General features: G+C 45.2%; 1 protein-coding gene and 1 non-coding gene across 2 annotated transcripts; both read left to right on the forward strand.

Annotated features, from left to right (window-relative positions):
- The first annotated feature begins 1,469 nt into the window (after window positions 1–1,469).
- On the forward strand, window positions 1,470–26,106 carry LOC144715690 (ARM repeat superfamily protein). The gene is made up of 18 exons (XM_078590654.1): window positions 1,470–2,486; window positions 5,419–5,959; window positions 11,821–12,048; window positions 12,658–12,749; window positions 13,932–14,142; window positions 14,227–14,408; window positions 14,485–14,685; window positions 15,844–16,001; window positions 22,633–22,726; window positions 22,823–22,876; window positions 22,953–23,087; window positions 23,287–23,355; window positions 24,132–24,242; window positions 24,408–24,569; window positions 24,658–24,786; window positions 24,861–24,962; window positions 25,173–25,246; window positions 25,725–26,106. Exons 1-18 carry the CDS (start codon window positions 1,512–1,514, stop codon window positions 25,981–25,983), a joined length of 3,777 nt encoding a protein of 1,258 aa, XP_078446780.1. The 5' UTR covers window positions 1,470–1,511; the 3' UTR covers window positions 25,984–26,106.
- On the forward strand, window positions 15,101–15,225 carry LOC144715962 (U11 spliceosomal RNA). The gene has a single exon (XR_013584786.1). It is a non-coding gene; the product is annotated as a U11 spliceosomal RNA (small nuclear RNA).
- Window positions 26,107–26,533: the final 427 nt, after the last annotated feature.

Raw genomic sequence — 26,533 nt, forward strand, 5'->3', positions numbered from 1 at the left:
GCCATTCCTGTTTGACCTCTGCAATTCTTGACCAGGACGAAACGAATTAATTTATATAGAAATGAAGATTTGAATATGGTTAGAGAAAGAGAAACAGAATTTCCATTACCCTGGATGTTTGGTTTTTTTGGTCAGACAGGAGCTTACACCTTTGCCACTATTACCCTCAAAAAATTGTTTTTTAGGTTTTTGGCTGTCCAATTGGATGCCAGGAAAGATCCTACTTTGGGTTGTGTTGTCATCATCATCATCGTCATCATCATCATTATTGGTGTAAAGAATTGTCTAGCCGATGTTCCAGAGACCACTGATGGCCCCTAGTCTCTCAGACTGACGATGATCAGTCATCCGTTCTATTCAGTCCTATCTCGTCATCTGTAACCGTGGAATGGGATCATAACTATTCAGTCCTGTTCCATCCTGTCCCATACCATCATCGATGTGCTGGTGATTTACTATAGCATTACAACTGTCCTCCTTTGGTTCAGTCATCCGCTCCATCAAGCCCCTCGGATGCAAACAGAATGAAACTGCAGACTTTGTGACAGACGACTGACAGAAATACTGCCCTGTTTCATACTTTGCGTCTGTAGTGCACGATCGTTTGGGACGGGGACGCAGGACGGGAGTGAACGATAATCGTCCTGTCCCACATCCTAGTTTTTATAGGTTCGTCCAAACTGTCCCATCCATAGTCTGTCCCGTTCCAATTATCTTCGTCCACATCGCGTCACTTCCGGAAACCGTCCCATCTGAGAGATTCTCATGTCATCGGAGGTATGAATAAAAAAAGGGCACCCTTATGAATGCTCGATTCTGCTCGGCTTTCCCTCTTGGCTCTCACTCGGCTTTCCCTTTTGCGCTCCGAGCTCCCCCTTGGCTTTCCCTCTCGGGTTCTCAGCTCCCGCTCGGCGTTCCGTCTATTCTCTAGGCTCCTGCTTGACTCCCACAGGACGACGTAACAGTCCGGCCCGCCGTCCAAGGCCCCCGGACAGGACGGTTTTTCTGTTCCGGATGAATTGCCTCCCCTTCCATTGTAGTTCTAGATCGTCCGGGACGTAGACGATAGACGGGACGGGACGAATCGTCCCGTCGGACGTCTGGTATCAGTGCAGTGGCGCGGACCAGACGGTCTTTTCATCCGAGACCTCCGGACGGGACGGTTTTTTTGTCTGAGTCGACAAAAACCGTCCCGTTCGGAGGACTCAGGACGAATTTCCATCCCGATTTTCATCCAACCTCGCGGACGGGACGGTTTTTTCGTCCTGGGACGAAAAACCGTCCCGTCAGCGTCCCTGCACTGTACCTTCCATCCCGTCCCATCCGCGTCCCGTCCACGTTCCGTCCCGTCCACGTTCCGTCCCGTCCCCTTTTGTACGTTCCTTTCCGTTCCGTCCCGTCATCCGTCCTCATTATGGTCCAGAGATTTAACGGTAGGGTTTAAGCTTTCTCCCTCTCCTTGGTTCAAGAGCAGTCCAGAACGTCGCCAGGCTTCCCCCACGCGACGTATCATGGCGAATGGCGAAGTGGGTCTCCCCGCAATCGCTCAAAATCCACAAAGGAAGAGAAAAAATCACTCCGGAGAATCATCCATGGCCGCCGAGAAGAAGAAAGATGTCGATTTTGAGCTCAGCGATTCCCCCCCTTCGTACAAAATCCGACAGAAGAGGAAGAAGAAGAAGACAAATCTCGAAGCAGAAGCGGAGAATGATAAGGTGAATACTCCCTCTTCTTCCGTATCCATTGCAAGATCACCAAAGAAGAGGAAGAAGAAGAACAAGAAGAAAAGTACCAGTGAAAACCAAACGGAGAAACAGCTGAAAACGGTGGGTAAGGAAGTAGAACAGGAAGAAGAGCCTGAAGCAGGAGCAAGAACGAAGAATGATCAAATGGGTAATTTGTTTTCTGGGTCTGTCTCTGGAGAGAAAACAGGAAAAAAGAGCAAGAAGAGAAGATCAATTGGAGTGGCGGATGGGGAGGACGGTGTTGAAGTAGAACCAGATGAAGTAGAATTTGGGAGAGCCGCTCTCACTGGTGATGTGTGTCAATTCCTGATGGAGAGATACAAGCCATCTTCTGCACCACAGCACAGGCACCTCTGCGCGTCTGCCGCTGCCATGCGGTCTCTCCTCCTCGACGAGGGGCTGCCCTTGACGCCCGCCGCCTACTTCGCCGCCGCCGTCTCCGCCGTCTGCGGCGTCGACGAGGCAGACAGCGAGGCGCTCTCCGCGCTCTCCGGTTTCCTCTCTGTGCTGCTTCCCCACGTCTCGCCGGAGTCGGTGCCGCCTCGTCAGGCGGTGGAGGCCGCGTCGTCCGTCGTCGCTCTCCTGGAGAGTTTGGCCGGAGAGGGGATGGCGGCGCCGACGGTTCGATCTCTGGTTGGGTGTTTGGGCCTCTTGGCACAGTCTGTGGACTTGGAGGACTGGGTTTCTGTAGAATTGCCTCTCTGGACACTTCTCAGATTCTCCCTGGACAGGCGCCCCAAGGTATACTGCCCTTTTTAAGTTCAATTCAGCTCGTCTTCTTGCTGATTCTTTCTGAATTAGTTATGTGGTTTCATGTATTTCATGTATGATTGTATTCAGAACGAGATCAGAGATGTTCTTCCTGAAAATTTTATCACGAATTTTGCTTCCTGGATCTTTGATTACTGCCCGGGGAATTTTTTCATGAATGTTTCTTAGAGCAGCCAAGGACTGGAGTAGAGCGACAGTGTTATTTCTTCATTGAGTAGTGCCCTTCTAATGCGACTACAAGTCAAACTTACCGTTGGATCTGTGATAATGATCTGGCTTTAAGCGTACAGGTTAGACATATTATAAGCTATAATGTCCTGTGATAGGAAATACAAGATAAAGACAAGATGTTCTAATAATCTCTTCGCAGCCCTTCATTGTAAAGCAACTGAATATCTATCTTGGCTTGGCTTGCAAAGACTTATTTGGAAAAGTTGGCCTGTGAAACCTTCGCATGCATTGCACTGATGAGATCATAATCAAGCTTCTCTGTCATGAAATTGCTATCAAGTTTGACGGGCTTGGTCCAGCCATTTCGAGCATGTTCAATGAATGAAGAAGTACCCATGTGGCGGTGGCTTGGTGCTGCTGGAAGGTGATCGACTGTGACTTCAGCAGGAAGCAAGCCGTGGAGTCAGGAGGACGGGAAGAGCTGAAAGGAGTTACTTTTGCTACATTAGGAGAGCATGATGATAGCCTTGAAGAAGAATGGTACCTGGGAGTTAGTACGTCTACCCCACACAAGAAACTAGTGGGGAGTAGACGGATGTATACTAATATGATCCCGATTAAGGTCCTATTGAAGTGTACTTTTGACTGTTCTTGAATGGGAAGCGATCCCTGATTGAGGACTGACGAGAGGAAGATATTGATCCAGAGAGAGGGCAGGAGACTAGCCCTAAGGAGAAACTGGCTGAAGACCCTGGGATAGGGGATAGGGTATCGTAGGGGGACAATTGGGCCTGGTTTGAGGAGATGGCCCCGGGAAGGACAACTTCTTGATTCAATTCTTTGGTTTGCTCCTAGAGGGAGGCTGAATGATTTAAAGGGAAATTCAAACATAATGTCCAAACTACCCGTAAGAAGTCAGGGAGCATATCATGTACACCCAAATATCTTTTTTCAAAAAAAAAAGATATACCCAAAAACTAAGTTGATGGCATTGAGCTCTTAGATTCTCTAATCATTTTGCTACTCGTGAAGTTTTTCTGACAACTCTTTTGCTGTTCAGACTTAAAGAGAGTTGTCTCTCATGTCAGGAGTCATTATCCCGAAAATTTGTAAGCCGAAAAGAGAGTCGCCGTTGTTGAGGCCTTAGTAGACCATCTGATGACTGATCATTGAGGTTCTTCTTGGTTCAAATTAGCTGTATCTATGTAGCTTTAGATCAAGTACTTCCGATACTTAAGTTCTTGAGGTTTAGACCATTCTTTCTTCTCTTCATGTCCTTCTTCTCTCTTCCCATATATCCCTATCCTAATTTCCTCTTCATTTCCTTGATTTGACATGGATTTCAATGAGACAATCTATCAGAAACCCTGGGGGGGGGGAATACACCTCAGGAAAGATAGTGATAGATCTGTATATCTCTACTCTGATGCTAATTATCTGGGATGGTCTCGACCAAGATTGGACAAATGGTCTGAATTGGGTTGGTTGCACAGTTCAGTTGTCCCAAACCCCCAGTATGAGGGGCAGGTCAAACTGGGAGGGAATTCGAACTGAACATCACCCAAATTCGCCCTTGCAAAAGTACTGATGTGGGCCCACATTCGGGCCTGCTTATTCATGAATTATTAATTCATTTTCTGAAAGAAAATTATTAATGCATTTTTAGCCAATAATGATATTTATTTACGAATACAGTCTTGCTGGTGGTACTCTCTTCGTGCCAGTGGTCACACTGACGATGGCGGAGGATAGAGGAGGACATGTCAAGCTGCTTAGAGTGTCCCTCCAAAATTTTCCCTGGGCGTACCATCTGCTTAACCAATTCAGCAATAGAAGGAAGTACTATCTACTAAAAATTTTCCATGGGCGAACTACTGTCCTTCAGAACCACCCTGCTGTGGTGGCTGGAGCAGCGGGAAGCCACTGTGGCCAGAGGAGGAGTCCATCGTGAAAGCCTCTTATCGTCTTAAAGCATTTGTCTGTTTCCCTATCTTCCTGGATACAATTAGAGACGTGATTGGTCCGGATTTGGAGTTTGGTTCAATCACATGTGACAATTCTTTTCAATATTTCATCCGAAATCGTTTGTTTGTCACATATCTACATATCATGGACCCATTCACTTTTTCTGTGGCAAGAAATCTGCCCTAACCATCTCTCAGAAATTGGTAAAACACGATCTGAGATAAACATGTGGAAAATGATCACCACTTCATCAATGAGAAGGTAGATGCGGGAATTTTGAATCTTCTATCTGTTGGATCCTCTGACCAGATTGCAGATGTACTCAGAAAGTGGCTAATGGCATCAAACTTTCTATAAGATGGTCTGCAAGCTTGGGATGGAAAACTTCCATATCTAGGTTGAGGGGGGAAGGCTGGTATAGGGCCATAAATAACTAGCCCCATACCAAAGTGCTGTTTACGTTAAGTCTTTTTCCTTGGGCTTACTGATGACTTATTCATAATGAGCTTTAATCCAACTGATATGTATACCAGTCATCCACGAGTTAAAAAGTTTTTGTGTCTAAACTCAAACCCGTTACTATCTTATTTTCTCATTTTTAGTATCTTTCTCTCACTCAATGGGGAGTCGTTTTGGTACGCTTCTCATGCATTTATCATACATCATCAGATAGGATCATTAATGTTGGTTTTTTCGTTCATATGAAGCTTTGTTTTGCGTTGTATGCTGTTCTTTGAAATATTGTTATCTATCATTGTTATTTCAGGTCCGCAGATGCGCTCAGTTATCAGTTGTGAAAGTGTTTGGCGCACTTAAAAGTCCTTCCGTCATTGAAAGTTCGAGCAATTCTGTGCTTTCTTTGTTTCAGCGCCACATCCCTTTAGCTATGAAGCTTAGTTCAGCCAGGGTTGATTCCAGCAGTAAAGATTTGGAAAAATCTGATAACATTGAGGTCCTTCATGTGCTAAATATAGTTAAAATTCTTGTTGCACATATGCCCCTCTCAATAGCCAGGACGTGTCTACCAGAGGTTTCCAAGATATTAAATGGAAATTTTTCAGTGTTGACCAGAAATGGCATTGGTTTACTTGAGGTGATCTTGCTTAAGTTATCAGGTGACATACTTCCAAATGAAGCAGAGGCAGTTTTAGTCCTACTCACTTCCTTTTTGTCACCCAAAAAGAGGAATCCCGGTGATATTCTTATTTCTGCGTCAACTTTGCTGCGGGATACGTTGAATTTGCTCCATAATTCACAACCTGAGGTTTGGACCAGACATTTCTCTTCTGTATTCAGATCAATGGCAGGTTTGTTTTATCATTTGTCTTAATTCTTTTCTGATGCATTTGAAATCATTAATTTCATACATTTTCTGCGTTTTCCTGTCTTTTTTGTTGCCGAAGAATCATTATCAGACGAATCTGGCAATATTTGAAGAGAATATTTACTTGATTGTACCAAAATAAGATGGTCATCTCCCTGTATATCTTCGTGATTCTCCTTGCTTGTTGTTTTTAGAGTTTTAGTTACAACGGTCTCTAGAAAACTCATTTCAGAGATTGACTTTTTTCTGGATCAAAGATGATGTCTTCCAGCAAAATATTGACTACTGAATCTGTACTCTTCGGTTCCATGGTCAAAAATAGAAATTGGTGCGTACCATACTTTTTAAAATGATGTTTCTTGATTAAAAAGCTCTGTAAAATGATTGAAAGATTAAAAAGCTCCGTTAAATGTTGAAATAATCCAATAACATTGTCGCCTTTTTATTAAAAAAAATATTCTCGCCCTTTGCCCTCCATTGGATTGGAATGGTCTGTGGGGATTTTTCAGTCTCAGAAGTTCCTTCATTTTCACCGTCTTGCACAGAGGGTCATTATGATGCGTTTCTTTCGCAAAAACAGACATGCAGTTAGTCTGCAAAATATGACATTTTAATATTTTCTTAGAGATGTCTTATAAGGTCCTCTTCTGGGCCTATTGATACGATCCTGACTCTGGTCTCGTATCGGAGGGGAGTAAACGGGCGAGGCGAGGTAGAAGTTCCCGGGGTAGAGAGGACAACGGGAATGGTCGGGGGAAGGCCGAGCTGAGGGGGTAGGGATCAGCCCGGGGACGAGCCGCGTGAAGACGTGGTGAGGTTGAGACAATCACAAGGACGGGGATCGTAGAGGGAGAGAGGGAGGACAGACCTAGATGTGGAGAGGGGAGACAAGAGTACTTCTTCTTCTTCGCTGCTCTCCTAAAGAGAGGGCATCCCTATTTAAAGGAAATACAATCACTAAATGGCTGAAATGCCCCTGTGGGCTAACATGACTTAACTACTCCTAGGAGCCTATCACCTATCAGAAGGGTCCTATGAAGATGATATGATCCTATACCCCCAAGGTATCTTCTGCATTTTAGCCCATTAGGGGCACTTTGTTTTTTTTTAGGAATAACAAAAGAGGCGGTCACCCTAAAAGGGTCGGAACCACCCTCTGATTACATGCCTTAAGCCGTGAGGCTCTACTACATAGGGGTTTATCCTCTCCCCTTTCTTTTCCCGACTCATGGGAACCAAGCTGCCAGAAGTCCTTCCACCTCGTGGGCTAGCCTATCAGTAGAGGCCGTCCCCCCACGAAAGATCGCATCATTTCTGTGGCGCCATATTCCCCAGAGCACTGCCAACACTTTGCCCCTCGCTTCTCTTTGTCTGGAGCCGAGTCTCTGTATCGAGTCCCAGAAGGCTTCCTCTGATGTCGGGTTCACCGCCATCTGAGTTTGAGTAGCCCAAATCCTGCGCGCGAGAGGGCATTCGAAGAATAGGTGATTACAATCCTCTTCTCCTGTGCACAATACGCATTCCGTCAGTGCGTCAGGATATATCTTCTTTCGGAAGACTTGGGTTGTCACTCTTTTTTGAAAGACAAGCCACCCAAAGATCTTCACTTTCAGAGGGACCTTTAGGCGCCATATCACTTGGCATGTGTGCGCCATCTCTATTTTCTGTGTTTGCCTGACGGATTCCTACATAGGCTTTCCGCACTGTAAAGGGGGCATTGGACCTGTCCCAGCCATCACTCACAGCGTCTCTAGGTCGAAGCTGATTCAACGCTTGCTGCATGTCTAAAAGCTCTATTCGTCTTCCGGCTGACAGACCGCCCACAAACCTCGGGTTCCATGTGCCATCCCAACACTCTCCCACTGTGTCCTCGGGGGGTTGTGCTAGGGCTGATAGCCATGGAAATGCTGCTCGCAAAGGGCCACATGTCGACCAGTGATCTGTCCAGAAACGAAATAGCGAACCATCTCCTATTCGGGCTGAGTAGAATTCCAGAACTTAAGGAAAGATTTGTCTAAGGCCTTGCCAGAATGGGGACGCCCCCCTGACTGGAGCTGATTTCTCGTCCCAGTTTAGACCTTTTCCGTAGTTGTCCCTCAAGATTTGAATGACTTAATCCTCGCTTGGCTGCATCATCCTTGTCACCCACATCGCTTATAGGGCCGTATTCATACTTTGGGTATGCAGAACACCTAGTCCTCCTTGGTTGAGGGGTTTGCAGATGGTATCCCATGCGACCAGTGCCATTCCTTGGCTCTGGTCTGTTCTGGGTCCTCCTCATCAGAACATTAGGGGCACTTTAGTAATCGGAGGTTTAGGATAGATTGCGTCCTCTATTAATATGTGTAGCCCTCCCTTTAGATGGCTAGACAAGACTTAAGGTAAGATTGTCCTCCCTGTCTCGATCCCATCCTGTTGACCATCCCCGTGATCGTCTCACGGATCTTCAGCTAACTCCCCTTCAATCCAATCCCTACCTGTTCAGTTCTCTTCTTTGTCTCTGACGAACCCCCTTCCTATGATTGTCAACCCTTCACCACATCAATCAGGCAGCTTGTCCCTGGTTGATCCCTGCCTCCTCTCTTTGACCCCTCCAATCATCCCCGTTTCTACTCTCGTATCCCCGGGAACATTTACCTCGCCACGTTTTCTACTCTCCTCCCGATACAGACCTAGATCAAGGCACTTATTAGAAGAGGGTCCAGTAGGGATATTCTGGGGTGCTGACTTGGACACCAATACCATTTACAGAAAAAAGAACAGAAATATAGATTGCGGGAAGGGGTGACACCTGTGTCTAAAACTTTCATCAAATGTTAATCTTTACAGAGGAGGCCTCATGTGGTAATGGTTGTCAAATCCTTTGACACTCAGATCTTGTAGGCCTCTGTGACCAAAAGGAAGTGCCTCGCCACTCCCAGCCATCTTATGTCTGCTCAATTGTCTAGGATGTATGAATGCCTGTTGGATGCACCGCCCCAATATTCTGACCATCCCTCTGATCCAACAGAGCTGCTTCCAAGATCAAGTTCCATGGCCCATCCCCAAATTTTGACCACGACGTGAGGATTCCATGCAAGGGCAAAAAGTCGTGGAAACTTCACCTGGAGGGTGCCTCTAACCGATGTAGTGCCCAACCAGTAACTAAAAACAGAGCCATCTCCTAGTTTGGTGTAAAAAAACTCCCAAATTTGGGGGAAGATTTAACTCATGCCACTCCAAAACGAAGACTCCTATTTGACAGTTGATGCCACATCATAACTTTCTATTCCACTTCGTGTCTCTGGGCTCCGGCGGTATGGTGGGCAAAGTAAGCGGGGGAAAGATAGGTTGGTTCACCTGGGTCAGGCCCCGCTGGGCTGATACTTCCTCTTCTTCTTCCCTCATCATCTGTGATCGCATATTTCTTGTTGACAAGTGTCAGGGGATGTATGTGGCCTCAGTCTGATGGCAGAGAATCGTCCCATCTGACTAAGCATTTTCTTCATGCATTGTTTGAGCCAGTTCTGCCACACCTTTGATGTCATGTAGGCTTTGAAGTGTTGGTAGGGCACGCAGGAGTGATCTCCATCCTTTTAATTCTTCTGTCTCTGATGAGTTGTGACATAATTCATCTTAAAAATCGTTGGTGGGGATTCTGTGAAGGAAGGGCTTCGTAATTCCTGTTTGACTTCAGAATTATAAGCATGATAGGATAGCTGTAAATTTTACTCTGGATCTGAGACTCTGGGGTGGTCCCAAAATAATGTTCAACAATGGGGTAGCACATGCCTTATCATTGAGCAGTTAGTACAGTGGAGGTGGAAGTTATCATAGACGAGTGTCTGGCAGTGAAAAGATTCCTCCCAAGTTGGTTAGCCCATACGATTTGGGGAGGTCCAGAGATATATATGCATTTTGTGACCATCAAGCAGCCAAGATCGACAATTACACAAATAACAGAAATCTTCCTCAGACTCGCGTTTGAGGGTCACATGCGTTGCATCAAACTTTTCTGCTGTAGTCAAGCCTATGAATTTTGTATTATTTAGAAAGCCGTGAGTAAGTCCTTTGAGTCATGTATTGGCGCTAAATGCTGGCCAAAAAGAGTGCAACTAAAAGGGGTATATTCTTTAGAAAGAGGATGGTCCATGGACGATCTTGCACGTGGTAAATCCAATGAGCTGAGGATGGAAAGATGCTTCGGAGAGAAGAATGTTACCGATGGGCTTTGTCTCCACAAATATTGGCATGCATAAACGGGGATGCATGTCTGGTCTTAATAGCTTGGTCTGCTGTGAGGCAAGATCTTTGACAGGGGTTCCTTCAGCAGAATGAAATGTGTCTTCAGAGACAGTGAGTGAGAACTTTGCTTGCTTCAGAGGTAATGTGATTGTTAGCTGGTGAGCTTTCCTTTATCACACTTTCTTTATATGACATGTAACATGTCTTCGTTACATGTCTTGTCTTTCTCTACATTTTTATTTTTGGCCATTGTGTAACCCACGTACCCCATTATATAAGGGGTACACCTGTCTTCTTTACAGATTGAGTTGAGATCTACCATTTTTTCTTAGTTCTCCCTATTGGTTCTTCTCCTGTCCACCTGTCGTCTAGGGCTCGTCTGAGGAAAAATCTGCAATGATTTCAAGTGCTCAAGGGTGTTATTTTGGGGAAAATAAAATTGTTATTTCAAAATAAAAATAGCATGTCTTCATTATTACCCAGCTTGTGCAGAGCAAGGAAACTATAGTTAGGGCATTAATGACAGCAGACCTGTGTTTCACCTCAGACTGTGCAGGTGTCTAAAGCTGAGCTACCAGGGGTATAGTGTCAGCTTCATCTGTCTTTGGGGCGTTAAATCAAGGGGGGTTGGAGAACCACTTCAAGAATGCCAAAATTTTGAACTTTGTATATGTCTGGCCTAGCATCTGCTTCCCGGTTCTTCAGCCATCTTGTAGCTGCCGTTTGGAGGTTCAGTAAACGTGGTGATAAGCCATCTTCAGAGGCGAAATTCATCGGTTGGGAGGGTTGGGAGAATCCATCGTCCTGTGGGAGAGGCAGGAGATATTTCGGAGTTGGATTGCATGCTGAAGTACAGTTGAAAGGTTTTGACTTGGTATAGGTTTAAGTATGATGGACTAGTGTTTCCACTCAGGCAATGCCACAGATCCATTTCTATACAGCTTGCCTGACACCCTTTACCATCTTTCCCCTCCCTTAGAAGAGCCACTGCCATATTTCTACTCGTGAAAACTGTTACGATCCACTCTGTCTAGTAAGCCCGCTAGGGTCATTCTCGTCTTTCACATCTCCTTTAAATATGTAGCCCTCCTCGTTGGAGGGCAGGACATGAGTTGTTAGTCGTTACTTCCCTTCCAGTAATCTCTCCTCTCTCGACAACTTCCACTCCGTCGAGCCCTGTTCCTCCGGCGACATCCACTCCGCCACTCTCTGCCTCTCTCGTCCCCCTTGAGGTCGTCCATTTTGTCAGGATCAACCTCGTTATTGATACGATCCTGGTTGGGATCTTATCAAAAACCTGTATTAGAGAATCAAAGCTAATATGTTGACTTGGAGTGTAAAAACTTGATACAGCTTCCACCTTTTTTGCCAGTATATTAAAGTGTAGTTTCCTCCTGTGTGTGCAACCGTTCTTGTGTCTTGGCGGTCGCTTTCTATGTTACTCTCTCTGTTTATAACAGAAGAGGATAAAGATGCAGTTGACTTTGGAAACGTGAGCTGAGAGAGAAAAGATCAGCCCAAATGATGAGGCCCTGATGTTTACTGCTGTTCACGTAGTCTTTTTGTTCTGTATTTGGTGGTGAATATGATTATTTATGTCTCTTCCATTGATGTTTTCAGGTCTCTTAATCTCTTCTTCTGGTAAGGGCAAACATTTTGCCGATATTCTGAAAGATCTGATCAGCATTGGATTTCTTCATACTGACAAATTATCAAAGGACGTGCAGTTAATGGAAACAGATAATATCATTTCTATGTGCTCCTCTCTCTACAGTATACTGTCCAAATCCAGCCGTGCTCCCAATGAGCATATTTTAGCTGTTGTGTCAGATTTGTTTCATAAACTTGGTACGCTGTGGTTTTTTTGGATTATACGTTCAATACTAGTGAAATATTTGGATGAACTCTTTTACCCTCATGTCCTTTTTAATTGTTAGACATTGGGCACAGAAAACAGAATACTCCAAATTGGCCTTCGGATTTCCGTTCTGGTCCCCTCTTAAGATCTTGACCTTATCATGCTATGACATCCTTTATTTGGGGCAGGCCATGTGCATTCCTGATTCCTGTTGCTTAAGACCTTATTAACTTTTCTGGTTGATTCCTTTTGATTCATATTTTGTTCATTAGATTTCAAAGTTTTGATTGTGTAAGATAATGAAAAATTTTTCTTGGCCATCTGGGCCAGAGCCTTGGTCTCTTTGGAAGTGATACGAAAATAATTCTCTTTGTATATTGTTATATTTTATTTAAATATTACTCGAATTTTAGAACATCTTTCTTTTGTTCATCTCTGTCACGAGTCATACGTGTATTTTTCTATCCTTCTACTACAGTCAATGGAGTCCCTTAGTGACAGAGATGGATCTAGTTGCACTGTTATTTATTACTTCCTCTATTTACTACTTTTTTCGCTTTTTTACAATTTCATTCCATAATCTAACTTTTCGTTTGCAGGGAAAAGTTCATCTTCATATATGAGTGAAATAGTGCTTAAACTTTCTTCCTGGGTGACAAGTCTCGGTGAAGGAACAAACGAAAAGAAAAATGTCAGACTTATTCCATTCTTCTATGCCTTTCTTGAAAACTCACTCTCTATGTTTGTGGTGCAGACACCGTGACCTTTTACTGACTTCTTTTATTTTTCTGATAATTGTGGCATATTTATTTCAGAAAATACCCTTATTTTAAGCAAGCACTGTTACTTGACGGTGTTACATGCAAGCCACATATCGAACCACATAACTATCATTTACCCCTGTAAGTAGTTTATCGTTGCACCCTGTGTTTAATCAGGCAGTAACGAGTATTGGAATGGCACAGTCTTCAGTGATCATCCCTATATGATTAATCAGGAGAAAATTTATAACTACACCCTTGACCCAATAGGTCCCCACATGCGTGATTCAAATCCCTCTAAACTGACATGAGTCTAAACTCTCCTTGTAGATACGCCAACCAGCGACACTTGTCCTTTGAAAATTTGATGTCATTGGCGAAGGGGAGTACCTCAGATTAAAAACTCTTATATGGGTTAGGGGTGGAGATTCGATCAAAAATATTGAAGGATAGAGCGGATCAGTGATCTGAGTGATCTAATACTAGTGCCGATCAGCCCAATCAGTTTTAGACCTTGTCAGGAATCAAGCCCAGTGGGTCAACTGTCTATGTTTGTTGGATCCAATCTACTGATCAATGGAGTTGATCAAGGAATGAGCTGATCTGATATCAGCTTGGGAAGCCGATCAATTGAACAAACCCGTGGGGCCCATGTACCTCTTTCATCACTCCTCTCAGTCTTCTTTTTTGAGTGTCACGTGGAAGCCTTTGATTGGACACATGTACCCATTCTGCTTAATGGTCCCATCAGATCTTATAGATTAATCCATTTGATCTGATCGACATGATCTTCAGACAGGCATATTGATTGGATTGATATGGGTCTGCCTGTCCAAAGAATCTTTCAACCAGATCCAATCTTATCCAATCCATTTTTGCTCTGATTAAAGAACCACCCATTATTGCCATGATCAAGAATCAAGTCACTGTGCTTCAAATAATTTGTCAATCGAGTTTTCATCCCTATATTTAATTACTCAAAAAAATTAAAAAGCATTATCGTCTCTTCTTCTTGTCTTAGAGGATCAATCTATGTTCAAAAACATGTTAGTGTTGTGCATCGCTTTTCCTTTTGGCTTATCATCACGTCTGTATATCTTCCCAATATGCAGGTTCAACAGTGCCTTGGATCTGCTATAGAGTCTATGGGGCCTGAGAATATTCTTTCAATATTACCTTTTTCATTTGATCCAGAAAATAAAAGTTATTCAAATATGTGGCTTATTCCCATCTTAAAGAAACACACCTCTGGAGCCTCACTACAGTATTTCTTGGATCACATTGTTCCCCTTGTTAGATCTGCTGAGGATAAACTTGTCAAAGGTATATTCGATTTGTATTTTCTGCACAGCGGTTTTTTACTTCTCTAGCATTCCCTTCAAAATTTAACAACTGTTTTTTTTCTAGCACGCAGATCATCAACCAAAAAGAAACTTGTGTCGAGTGTTGATGCCTTTTGGAGCCTGCTGCCTGCCTTCTGTCGTTATCCAACAGATTTGGCTGATAGTTATGGTTCCTTGGCAAAGATTCTTGTCCAAAGACTTGAAAAGAATGAAAATAGTTACGAACTTGTTTCTATGGCCATCAAGGTTTTGATAGACGAGTGTTTCAAATTTGTATTTTTTATTCTTTCATATTTTTGTTAATCTGTGTTTCATTTTCTAGGAGCTTGTAAATGGAAATAAAGATCAGGTGGAAGATTATGCGAATATATCAGCTGGAGAGGCTGTTTATACACCTATGTGCTATCCACGGGAAGTTGCCCGTAAGAACCTTGAAGTGCTGGCATTGAATTCGATGGAGATTATCAAATTGTTCATTGATATTTTCTTTGCCTCAGCCCCTGAAAAGAGGGTATCTATTAAGGTTATCCTTTGTTTCTGTCTCACTCATTTTCTTGGGTTGTTTCCTTGTAAAATATCTTGATTTCTGGTTCAGTGGAAATGAACTACAGTTATGGAAAAAAAGTGTTGGATTAGGCAATTAGCAACCCTGCTAAAAGCTATAGATGAAAGCAAGGACACTACTTTTCATCTTTAAGCGGGATGTTGTTCTTCAACACTTTCCCACAACAACTACCACTGGCCTATTTATGGCCCAATTGTGCGGTGTGTTGCTTCTGGGATTTGAACCTGCACCTGGCTCTGAAACCATATTAGATTCAAATGCTTACCAACTGTGCTAAAAGCTAGAGCTGATAGCAAGGACACTATTCATCTTTAACCAGGATGTTGTTCTTCAACAGAAAGCAATACTTATAATTGAATCTATTTGCTGGATTATAAAGGGTTAGTTGGCTAAATGTGCCACTCCCGCCCTTTGTTGGCGGGTGCTGTATGGCTTTGAAGACATATGACTGACATAATTTGGGGGCAACTGCAGGGTTGGCTCACTCAGCCAATCCTAAAAAAAGAATCTATCTGCTGGACATGGAACTATGGAAGGTTAGGGGTAGTGTTTGTGGACATTGATGATTTTCATCATTGTCGTCGTCAGTAGTGTGAGTGATAATGATGATTTCGTTATCATCATCGTCATTTCAGTTGCAGACTTGTGTTTTCTAATGATGAATAAATTATCATCGTCCAAAGACGGACGAATAATGATGATGATGATTTAATCATCCTTTGTCCTCATCTCAGGGAGGTTAATGGATGTTTTTCATTGACGCTTTTGTCTCATCATTGTCAATGTCTCTCTGGTGATGACAGCTGGTGATGATGATGATTTTGTCATTGTCATCTTAATCCTGTTGAAGGGAAGGGAAATGACGGGGATGATGATGGCCGGTCATTGTCCTCTCGTCATTGGGAATGATGACCACTATCTCAGACCAATGACCACGTCATATACTCATCATCTTAGTGAGGTTTACGGAGGGAGGTTGATGAGAGATGACGACTAGACAAAATATCACTGTAATTGTCATAGCATTTGCAGAGGAGAGACAACGACAAAATATTTCATCTTGTCATTGTCACTGTTATTCCTATTCAGTACTCATAAAAGCTTGTTTCTTTTCAGGACATTATAAGGTGTTTGGCGTCTATCCTTGATCGTGGAGATTTGAAAAACCTCTTTTCAGTCTTGCCTGCAAAATATGGATTTGTAGCTTGTGGTGGGAGCGAGATAGAATTGGAATATCATACTCTACCAGACGATGATGGAGTGGAAGAAAAAATGTACGTATAATGTCCTTATAATATTCTCTTTTTGTCCTCTTTACTTTATATCTAAAAGAATATTTGAGAGAGAGGGTTCCAGCAAGTGGTCCTGAAGAAGATTATAAAGCGTCAAGCACTGCAAATGCAGAGACACCTCCTGAAAATTCGTTTATTCTCAAAGAGTTTATGGTAAGTTCCTTGCCAATGTACGCTGGGTGAACAGTCGAAATGTATCCAAATTCAATTACAAACTCAATGTTCCATGCGTTAAGAATAGAGGGGAAGATCGATAGAGAGAGAGAGAGAAGGGATAACGACAAAAGGGTGAGCGGAATGGTGGTGGAGCACCTGGAATAGTCGTCACTCGCTGGCTGGAGAGACCTGCAAGCAAAGGGGAGTGTGAACACGACTAGAAGAAGGGAGATGACCTTGGAGCAAGGTGGGAGGTATCCTACTCTCAGGTGTTCTTTGCTCTAACTAGGGAAGGTGGGCGGCTTTACCCTTGGGAGGGGCCTGGGCCACTATCTTCTCCTTGGGCTTAGTTTTGGGCCTTGATCGTACGTAAACCCGACTGGGGATCATGTCAATTTATTACATGATACATTCTTTAATAGAATGTATTGGAGAAGACTGAGGCGAAAATGGGCATTTATGGAAGCATGTATCGATTGGGTTGCACGGGCAAACCCTCTTTAGATAGTACCAGCACAGGAAGGCAAGGTTGGGGTTCATTTTTCCAGAATTGGAGATCAAGGCAGTTGGAGACCAGGAGACTGAAGTAACAGAGTCATCGCGTCATCGCGGTCGGAGGGGAGAGGAATCAGCCTGGTACCTCTGCTATTATCGTTTTCCTTTCTCTCATTCTTTATGAGCTCATGGATATCATGGAGGGAGGAGGGTGGTGTGGTGGTGGTAGTCTCTCACTAACACCCCCCCGCAAGCGAAGTATGGATATCTTCCATGCCGAGCTTGGAGACGGCACGTTGAAGAAGTGGGCGGGAGAGGCCCTTAGTGAGGACGTCCGCTGCCTGGTCGGCGGAGGCAACAAAATCAAGGTCAAAGATCCCTTCGTCGACTCGCTCCTTGAAGAAGTAGCGGTTGCGCTCCATGTGCTTGATACGTCCCTGTTGTCCAGGGTTCTTGGCCAACGCGATCGTCAATTTGTTGTCGCAGTAGAAGTGAATCGGGCCGGCGTACTCCACGCAGAGATCGTGAAGGATGCCATAGATCCACTGGCCCTCGGAGGCCCCATCAGCGAGTGCGCGGTACTCGGCTTCAGCACTAGAAGGGGATACTTTGTCCTGCTTGCTGCTTTTCCAGCTGACAAGACTGCCAAAAACAAACGTGCAGTAGTCCGTGGTAGACTGATGATCCACAACGGAACCTGCGAAGTCAGCATCAGTGTATACTTTGACGGTCCGGTCAGTACTGCGAGGGAAGAGCAGGCCCTTGCCGGGGCAGCCCTTCAGGTACGCAAGAACCCGGTGGGTGGCCTGACGGTGAACCTCCCGGGGAGAATGCATAAACTGACTGAGCAAGTTGACGGCGAAGGCGATGTCAGGCCGAGTGTGCGTCAAGTAGAGGAGTTTCCCCACCAGTTGCTGATACCGGTGGGAATTCGTCAGTGGTGAATCCTCCCCTTTGCCCAACTTGACGTTGGGATCAATGGGAGTGCTCACCGGCGCACAATCGGTCATCCCAGTCAGTGCTAGTAAGTCGACGGTGTATTTCTGCTGTGAGAGGAAGATCCCACGAGGAGAGTAGGCCACCTCGAGACCAAGGAAGTAGCGAAGAAGGCCGAGGGCCTTGATCTCAAACTCCTTAGCCAAGGCGGTGCTCAGGCGGACAGCTTCAGCAGCATCAGACCCCGTGATGAGGATGTCGTCGACGTACACGGCAAGGATGGAGATCCCAGTCGGGCTGTGAGGGGAGAAGAGGAGGCATCTCCATTACTCTGAGTGTACCCTTCGGTCTTCAGAACGGAGGAGAACCGCCCAAACCACATGCGCGGAGACTGCTTGAGTCCATAGAGAGACTTCCGCAGGCGGCACACGTGACAGGGGGGGCCGAGAGAATAGCCCGGCGGCTGCTGCATGTACACCTCTTCCGTCAGATCGCCATGCAAGAAGGCATTCTTGACGTCGAACTGGCGGATGGTCCAATGGAAATGGGCCGCAAGCGCCAAAAGAAGACGGACAGTCTCCATCTTCGCCACTGGTGAGAACGTCTCGAAGTAGTCTACGCCATAGGACTGAGTGAACCCCCGAGCCACAAGCCGAGACTTGAGGCGTTCGAGAGTCCCGTCCGCATGATGCTTCTTGGCGTGGATCCACTTGCAGTCCACAGCCCTCTTGCCAGGGGGAAGTGGAACGACGTCCCACGTGTGGTTCTTGAGGAGAGACTGCATCTCCTCATCCATCGCCGCTTTCCAAGAAGGAGAGGCGAGAGCATCGGCTAAGCGACGAGGAACGGGATCGGACTCGATGCGGGAAAGAAATAACCGGTAGGGAGGACTCAACCGGTCAAAGGAGATAAAATGAGAGAGAGGGTATAGGGAGGCCTTAGTGCACTGACGGACCCCTTTCCGTAGAGCAATAGGCCATCCCAACTGATCGTCACCATCGACAGAGGGAGGAGCGGAAGCAAGGGGGAACTCCCCGGGAGGAGCAGGAGACAACACACCGGATGAGGAGGGTATGTCGGCGGTAGGAGGGGAAGATGAGTTGGATGGAGACGAGGGCTGGTCACGAACAGGTGACAAGGGCGACTCACCGGGAGGGGACGAGGATGGTGAACCGGAGACCAATGGGAGAGGAGGAGTTGCCAAGGGGGGAGGGGCAGGAAACGAAGACGAAGTGGAGGACACGTCCAAGGACCCCGCAGGGGGAACTGAGGAAGAGGAGGCAAGGGGAGAGAGATCATGGAGGGAGGAGGGTGGTGTGGTGGTGGTAGACTCCACGATCAAACGGGGCTCCAAGGGGGGGGGCGAAGGAGCCTCATCCAGCGGAAGGCGTGATGAGGTAGAACAGTCCCGAAAGTAGGGTTCATGCTCGGCAAAGGTGATGTTTGCCGAGATGAAGAAACGCCGAGAGGGCGGATGGTAACACCGATACCCTTTTTGGAGGGAAGAGTAACCCACGAACACGCACCTGAGGGCGCGAGCATCAAGCTTTGTGCGTGTCGGAGAAGAGTCATGGACGTAGGCCGTGCAGCCGAAGATACGAGGCAAGAGCCCCGTCCTCAGGGAAGCGTTCGGGAAGGCCGCAGTCATCCGGTCCAAGGGGCTGGAGAACTCCAGGAGCGGGGTGGGGATACGGTTAACGAGATGAGTACTCGTCAAAACCGCATCGCCCCAAAAACGCCTAGGCGCCTTCGAGTCCAACAGCAATGTGCGCGCTGTCGAGGTAACATAGCCGATCCGCCGCTCAGCCATGCCATTCTGCTCGGGGGTGACCACACAGGAGGACTCATGGAGAATGCCCCGGTCGGCAAAGAAAGAGTCGAGGTCAGCGTTGAAGAAGTCCCGAGCATTGTCGGACCTAAAACGCTGGATGCCGCGACCGAACTGCGTCTAGAGCATGGTGCATAAATGTCGAACATTCTGCGCAACCTCCGACTTCGCAGTCAGAAGGTAAACCCACGTATAGCGGGTAGCTTCGTCCACAAAGAGTAGGAAGTAGCGGTGCCCCTTCAGACTGGGCTGTGGGGCCGGCCCCCATACATCACTGTGGATGCGGAATAGCGGGGTCGTAGTGTGAGACAGAGAGGAAGCAAAAGAGGATCTACGATGCTTGGCCAACTGACAAGCTTCACAAATCACAGTCTTGAGGTCCACGCCCAAACATAACGGCGGAAACAAACGCTATAAAGTAGAGAAAGGGGGGTGTCCAAGGCGCTGATGCTCCATCAGAAGACGACCCCGACACTGCTCAGCCGCATAGGGTAGAGTCCGGTGCACCATGAAGCACTGGGAGCGGCCTCTGTCATCCAGCAGCAGCAGTCCATTCTCCCGCCTAATCGGTGTAGTCCGGCCCACCTTGTCAGACAGAAACATACCGTCAGGCCTGAGGTGGAATGAACAGGAGACGGCATCAACTAAACGCTGTGGAGACATAAGAACTGCCCGCAGGTCGGGAACATGCAGGACGTTGTGGACCACACCAAGACCGTCCACATAGACTGCCCCGATGCCAGCCACACGAAGACGTCCACCCCCTGCCGTGAGAACAGTACGGCCACCCTGATGCCGCTCGTAGGACACAAACCGGGCATTACTCGGGGTCATATGTTCGGTGGCCCCCGAGTCAAGGACCCAAGTAGTATCGGAGACGACAGGAGAGTGAAAAGCCGTATGACCACAGTACCATTCATCGGAAGGGGAAGGAGTGGAAGACGCACCAAAACCACCGAAGTAAGCCGTGGATGGATTCTGCAGGGCTGCCATCTGGTCACGAAGTCGGGCCAAATCTGCCTGGAGCTGATCCATGGTCACTGAGGAGGCGCTGGCGGAGGATGAGTCAGACTGGGCCACCATGGCCTTGCCGTCGGCGGCCTCTTTCTTCTTTCTCCAATCATTCAGGCGCTTCTTGCACTTGTTCTTCCCGTGGCCCGGTTTGCCGCAGTATGAGCAAACCGCCGTCCCAGCTGGTGGAGCAGCGGATGTGGGCGTAGGGAGGATCGCCGGGGGCTTGCCGCCGGAAGAAAGTGCAGACGCGGTGGGGGCAGAAAGCAGTGCGGTCGACTCGCCCGGAGGACTGGAGGAGGGAGTCCCATGGAGGAGAAAGTGACTTTCCTCCTCTTGGAGCTCCTTCACCAATTCCTCAAGAGCAGGTGGACCTTCTTTGCGGTGCAAAGCACGACGACGGATGTCATCATACTCGCGGTTCAGGCCGCTGAGGAAGCCCATGATCCGCAGGAGGAGCACATTCTGGTACGTCTTCGATGTCGGGTCGTCGGGTGGAAGATAATAGTCCACCTCATCCCACATCTTCTTGTGGGCAAGTGCATATTCAGAGATGGTCAGCGTCCCCTGACGGAGATTGCTGGCCTGACATGCAAGAGCATAAAGGCGCCACCAGTCGTTGTCCCGGCCACAGAAGGAGCGCGCCTGATCCCAGAATCCTTTGACCGTTTTCTGATGCGGAAACCGGTCGCGGAAGTCGGAAGCCAGGGTGTACGCATACAGCCAGCCGAGGACGAACTGTTCCTCAACGTCCCCACGCCGCATGGTGTGGGTGGTCGATGTAAGGGCTCTTCAGTGCAGTGCTTGAAGAGCTGACGTGCCTTCAGGGCGGTTTCGACAAAGCGCATCCACTGAAGGAGATTCGGGCCCGTGAGTGTCACCTCCGGGACCGATGGGAGCGGATGGGCCACCTTGTAGGACAAGGGCCTCTCGGCGAAGTCAGTCTCAGTGAACGGCATGTTGGTTTCTGTGGCGGCGTGCGGCGGCGGCTGGCTGCGGCTGGCGGCTGCGGCTGGCAGCTGCGGCGCAGGCGCGCTGCGGCTAGGGCTGCGGCGTGGCGCTGCGGCTGGGCTGCGGCGCGTGGCTGCGCGGCTGCGGCGCGCGCGCGCTGCGGCTGGCGGCTGCGCGTGCGCGTGGCGGCGGCGGCTGCGCGCGGCGCGCTGCGGCTGGAGCTGCGCGCGTGCGCTGGCGGCTGGCGGCTGCGGCGGCGGCGCGCTGCGGCGGCTGGCGGCTGCGCGTGCGCGCTGCGGCTGGGCTGCGGCGCGGCGGCGTGGCGCGGCGCGCTGCGGCGCTGCGGCGCGGCGTGGCGGCTGCTGCGCTGCGGCGTGCGCGTGGCGGCGGCGGCTGCTGCTGCAAGAGCGGCAGCGGCGATGTGCGGGCGATGTCAAACCCTAGGTGAGGAGCTCTGGAGCTCTGATACCATGTTGTGGAAGGGAAGAGGAAGATAATGACATACACATAACTGAGTAAATAGGTGGGTATGTATACCCTAAGAGAGAGAAGGATAGATGGGCTAATGGGCTTATAGAATAGGGCCCATTAGCCCATAGTAGCTAGTCTCTCACTAACAGATTGGATTTGAATTCTGATTCCGAATAAATCATATCCTACCAATTCCTATTCAAGTTTTGCCTTTCTCGAAACTGATATCTGAATTATTTATTTATATCAGAGTTACAACTCAAAGAGGCCAAATATGAGTTACTGGTTTTGTCATTTGTTTAAGTGATGAAAAGAAAGACTCCGGCATGGGCTTATGCACTTGGCCCATATCAGATACAGAAGAACGAAGAAAAAAAGGATTTAGAGGGAAGAAGTAAAGAGAGAAGACAGGGGGGGGGCTCATGGCGCTGTTCAATAGAGAGCATTATGCCATTTCAGAAAGAGTAGAAATGGGGACTAATTATGCTCCATCTCTATCAAGATAGCGCAATTTGGGGGAAGAAATGAATCCAGCTTTATCATTTCACAGAAATGGCAACATTTCAATGTCGTCCAAATTTGTCTCTGAATCTGTCCATCTCACATTGTTGTATTTTGATTTGCCTTGTTCATTCCTGGGTTTAAATGTAGTTCAGTGTCATGTATACACCCTTTCGTTACTTTTTGTAATTCACGCTGCCACATTTTCTGGCCTCAAAATCACTTTCTGAAACTTCAGCAATAAACCTCTCTTTTTAATAACAGGCGTTTGATGGTGGAAATTTCTTCTGCATTTGTTCAAGGATCCGATCAAGATTTCATAGTAATGCTGTTTAATTTTATTAAGCCTCACCTCATGGTATATAAATCTACCTGCGCTTAACCCCATAATTAAATTCTGGCCTGCTTCAATTAATGGATGTAAATTTTTTTTTTCCTTTGGTCTCATCTGTAGGATGATGGACTTTGTCAATTGGAGGGTTATGAAGCTCTGAGAGAAATAATAAAGGTCAGATGATGCAGTGTTTGAGGTGTGTGAGTTGCTCATCCGTGGCTTCTTTCTCATGTGGGTTCTTCTCCTTTAGGGCTGTCCTTGGTTTGTCTTCTCGCACTTCGATCAACTGATGGATCTGCTTATGACGATTGACTCAATGGTGGATCCTCCCGTTCTTAGTTGTCGTCTTTCATGTCTACATCTTATGTTTGTTCATTTGCTTAAGGTGAGATTCTTCTTTTTGAAATTCAGTTATATAAGCCTATAAATGTTCTAGACCCTTTTTTTTCCTTTTGCTTTTTTGTTTAAAAAAACTGTTATTGACTCTCTTTTGGTTTTTCTTCTCACCCGTGTCAGTTTCTGATTCTTTACTTTCTTGGACCTGTGGAAAAATGCTTTGATTATTTGATTGTGTTTTTCTGCAGGAAAATGAGGTGGGAGAGAACAATCGTGCTTTGCTCATTTTGAATGAAATCTTAAGGTTACTAAAGGATGTACGTATCTCAATCCTGAAAGAGGAGAGTGGAAAAGATTTTCAACTAAATCTACGGAAAATACATAGCTTGATCAACGACTGACTATAGTAGATAAACGACTACTATTTTTTGAGTTTTCTGTTCTTTGAAGGAGACTGAGATTTATAAGATGACGTTTTCTGTTATCTACTTGAAGAAACCCCATGTATCTTAATAGTTTTTGAAATTTTAATTTCTCAGAAGGCTTTCTTGATTATTACTTTTTGTGGGCAGATAATTTTTTACATTTTTTCAATGTTAATTATTTTTGTATTCTTATAGTTTGTATGGAATTCTCCAAATATTTTCGAGCATGTCTAGTGTTTTAGTTTCTTTGAAGAAACTGTCTACCATAATAATATCTCAATTACTTCGCAAGAACAAGAAGGAAGAAAATTAAGAATTCATACAGATTTTTAAAAGTTCATTTTAATATATATCATAGAAAGATAGGTCCTTTGGATTTGCATAAAGAATATTTTTCATCTCAGAAGGGTTTACAAATACCCAGGAAAAAATAAAGTATTTGCCAAGTTTATTTGGAATTCAGAACTTTGATCAAAGATTCATTGGAATTTCTTTTGTTTTGCTGAAACGTCTGCAGATCAACAATTAATGTATCTGATGATTTTGCACAACATAAATTGCGTGTTGACTTATTTTGAGTTTGTGCGGAGACAGTAAATAACATTGCTTTCATCAAGTAGGGTGCAAATATATATTCTTCATATTGATTCTATCCACAATTTTTGCAGTCGAACGAAGAAGTGAGGAAGACGACATTTGATACTCTACTCAATATCAGTCAGACCTTGAAGGAAGATTCTTCTTCCACAGATGTCCATCACCGACAACTTTTTCAAATGGTAATCACACTCTAATTATTGATTATGACCTGATCAGATGACATGATCCAATTTAGCATTACAAAAAAAAAAAAATTATTGGAAATTATTAAATAATCCTTTGTTCATTAATTATTTATTTATGTCCCAATTAACGTTGATTCTATCATTTTCTTTGTTTCCCAGATTATGGGTTACCTTTCTGGGTCTCCACCTCAAATAATGAGCGTTGCCATCGCTGCAATCTCGTTGCTCATCTATGAGGACTCAAATCTCTTCTATCTTGTGCCTGACCTGATCCCAACTGTTCTTATGTTACTCCAGAACAAAGCTAATGAGGTTATAAAAGTAAGGCTGTCGGTCATGATATATGTATTAAAAAAAAATCCCTGTGATTTTGATAATTCATGGTTTTATTTCTTTTGGTTATATTCAGGCAGTATTGGGACTGATTAAGGTAATGGCCTCTCGCTTGCCCATTACTGAGATTAGGAATTTACTTCCTAATCTTATAAATGGGATACTGCCGTGGTCATCTGTCTCCAAAAACCATTTCCGGACAAAGGCATGTATATTCTCCTCATCGAAAATAGTATTTTTTTTCATTTATTTTTCTCATCCATCGTACATGGATCTCAGGTCAAGTTTATTTTCGAAATTCTTTTAAGAAAATGCGGGCATGATGCAGTTCTCCTTCATACACCAGACAGTTACCGAGGTTTTGTAAACCTCGTCATTGAGGTACCGCGAAATTCTTCCCCTTCAGTTTTTATTCTATTTTATCATTTTACAAGTCAAAACTTAAAGGTCTTTTTTCTTGTCAGAATATGACTAAGTAATTAATTCATTTTTTTACTGAATTGTGTTCCACTTATTTTTCAAGTGTTGCTGGCGCAGTACTTGATTCATGTTTCTAATTTGTACCCTGCCATCTCATTTTTCTTGCGATAGTCCAAAACGAAAGCAAATACAGGCGCTGCACCATTAAACGTTGAATTCCACACGAAGAACTCGTTCAATGCCAGGTTTGCTACTGCGTTTGAATTATTAAACATTTTAAACATTTTCGTCATGAATTTCAGAATATCTATTTTTAACATTTTTTATGGAAAACATTTTAAACAGGTATAAAGTTGTTGAATATAGAAAAGATAATGATAAATCTTTAAACTATTCAGTAGAGGTGTCAACCTTCTATTGCTCTTTTTAGACTTACTTATCAACCTAGGGCATTGGAATATTGTTATTTCATAACTCTCTTCTTAGATATCACGCACCAAATATTGAATGCCTATTTTTTAGTTGAATCTCGAAAAAAAAGGTATTTCTGATTTTTTTTTACCAAGGGAGGCAAAAACATGATTCATCTATGGTGGTTTAGCAGTAATAAGAAAACAATCTGATATTTATTAACCCATTTTTCGGAAATTAAAGATAAATTGGTACCTGGATATTATTACCGAAACATTAATATCTGTTTTTCATGTCATCCTATTTCATCAGGAAATTCACCAGAAAAGTGGATCCAAATAAGAATCCAAGGGGACAAAAAAGAAGGTTACAACATCCTGTTGAAGAAACACCCGGTGAGCAGTTCAATAAGAGTGGCCATGAACAGGTTAACCACAAGCCAAAGAGGAACAAGTATGATTCCTTAGCTGAGAATCAAACCAACAACAATCGGTTCAAACTCAAAAACAAAGTAAAGCCAGCAGGTAAGAAGCTATTCATGAAGAAGAAGAAAGGTTTGGTCACTTCATAAGGGTTATCGCTCAGAGTTGTATTGAAATGTCTAGCTAAAATTTTGGCGTGAGGAGAAGAGCTGTTTTTATTTAAAAGATGTTATTTTTATTTTTTTTTACAAATGCCATAATTTTTGGGGCGAGCAGAAGTTATTCTTTAGTTATCTTAATTAAAGTATTTATACATATATATAGAAGAAAAATGGAACACCATCTGGTGAAGGTGATCAAACTGATGCTATTAATATATATAAACAATTCAGACAAATAAGAAGCAAATTGATCCTCTCTTCACCCCTCTCTAAACTAGTATGATATTAGTGCCTTAACATTCCGAATACCAGTATCTATTTTGATACTGCCCTTCCCTTAAACATCACCTCATTGCAGTGCAGCCAGATCGTGCATAGTATCATGAGAAGCCTTCACCATTCCCGCTTGGTGCTGTATCTGTTGTCCTCTACAGAATTCCAAAAGGTATTGTTGGAAGAAATATACACTGTTGGGATTTGCATCAATCTCCATACTCCTTGGGTGAACTGACATGAAAAAGAGGTGAGAAGATTTGTA

This window comes from Wolffia australiana, chromosome 19, assembly GCF_029677425.1.
Source record: "Wolffia australiana isolate 7733 chromosome 19, ASM2967742v1".
Classification (NCBI taxonomy): Eukaryota; Viridiplantae; Streptophyta; class Magnoliopsida; order Alismatales; family Araceae; genus Wolffia; species Wolffia australiana.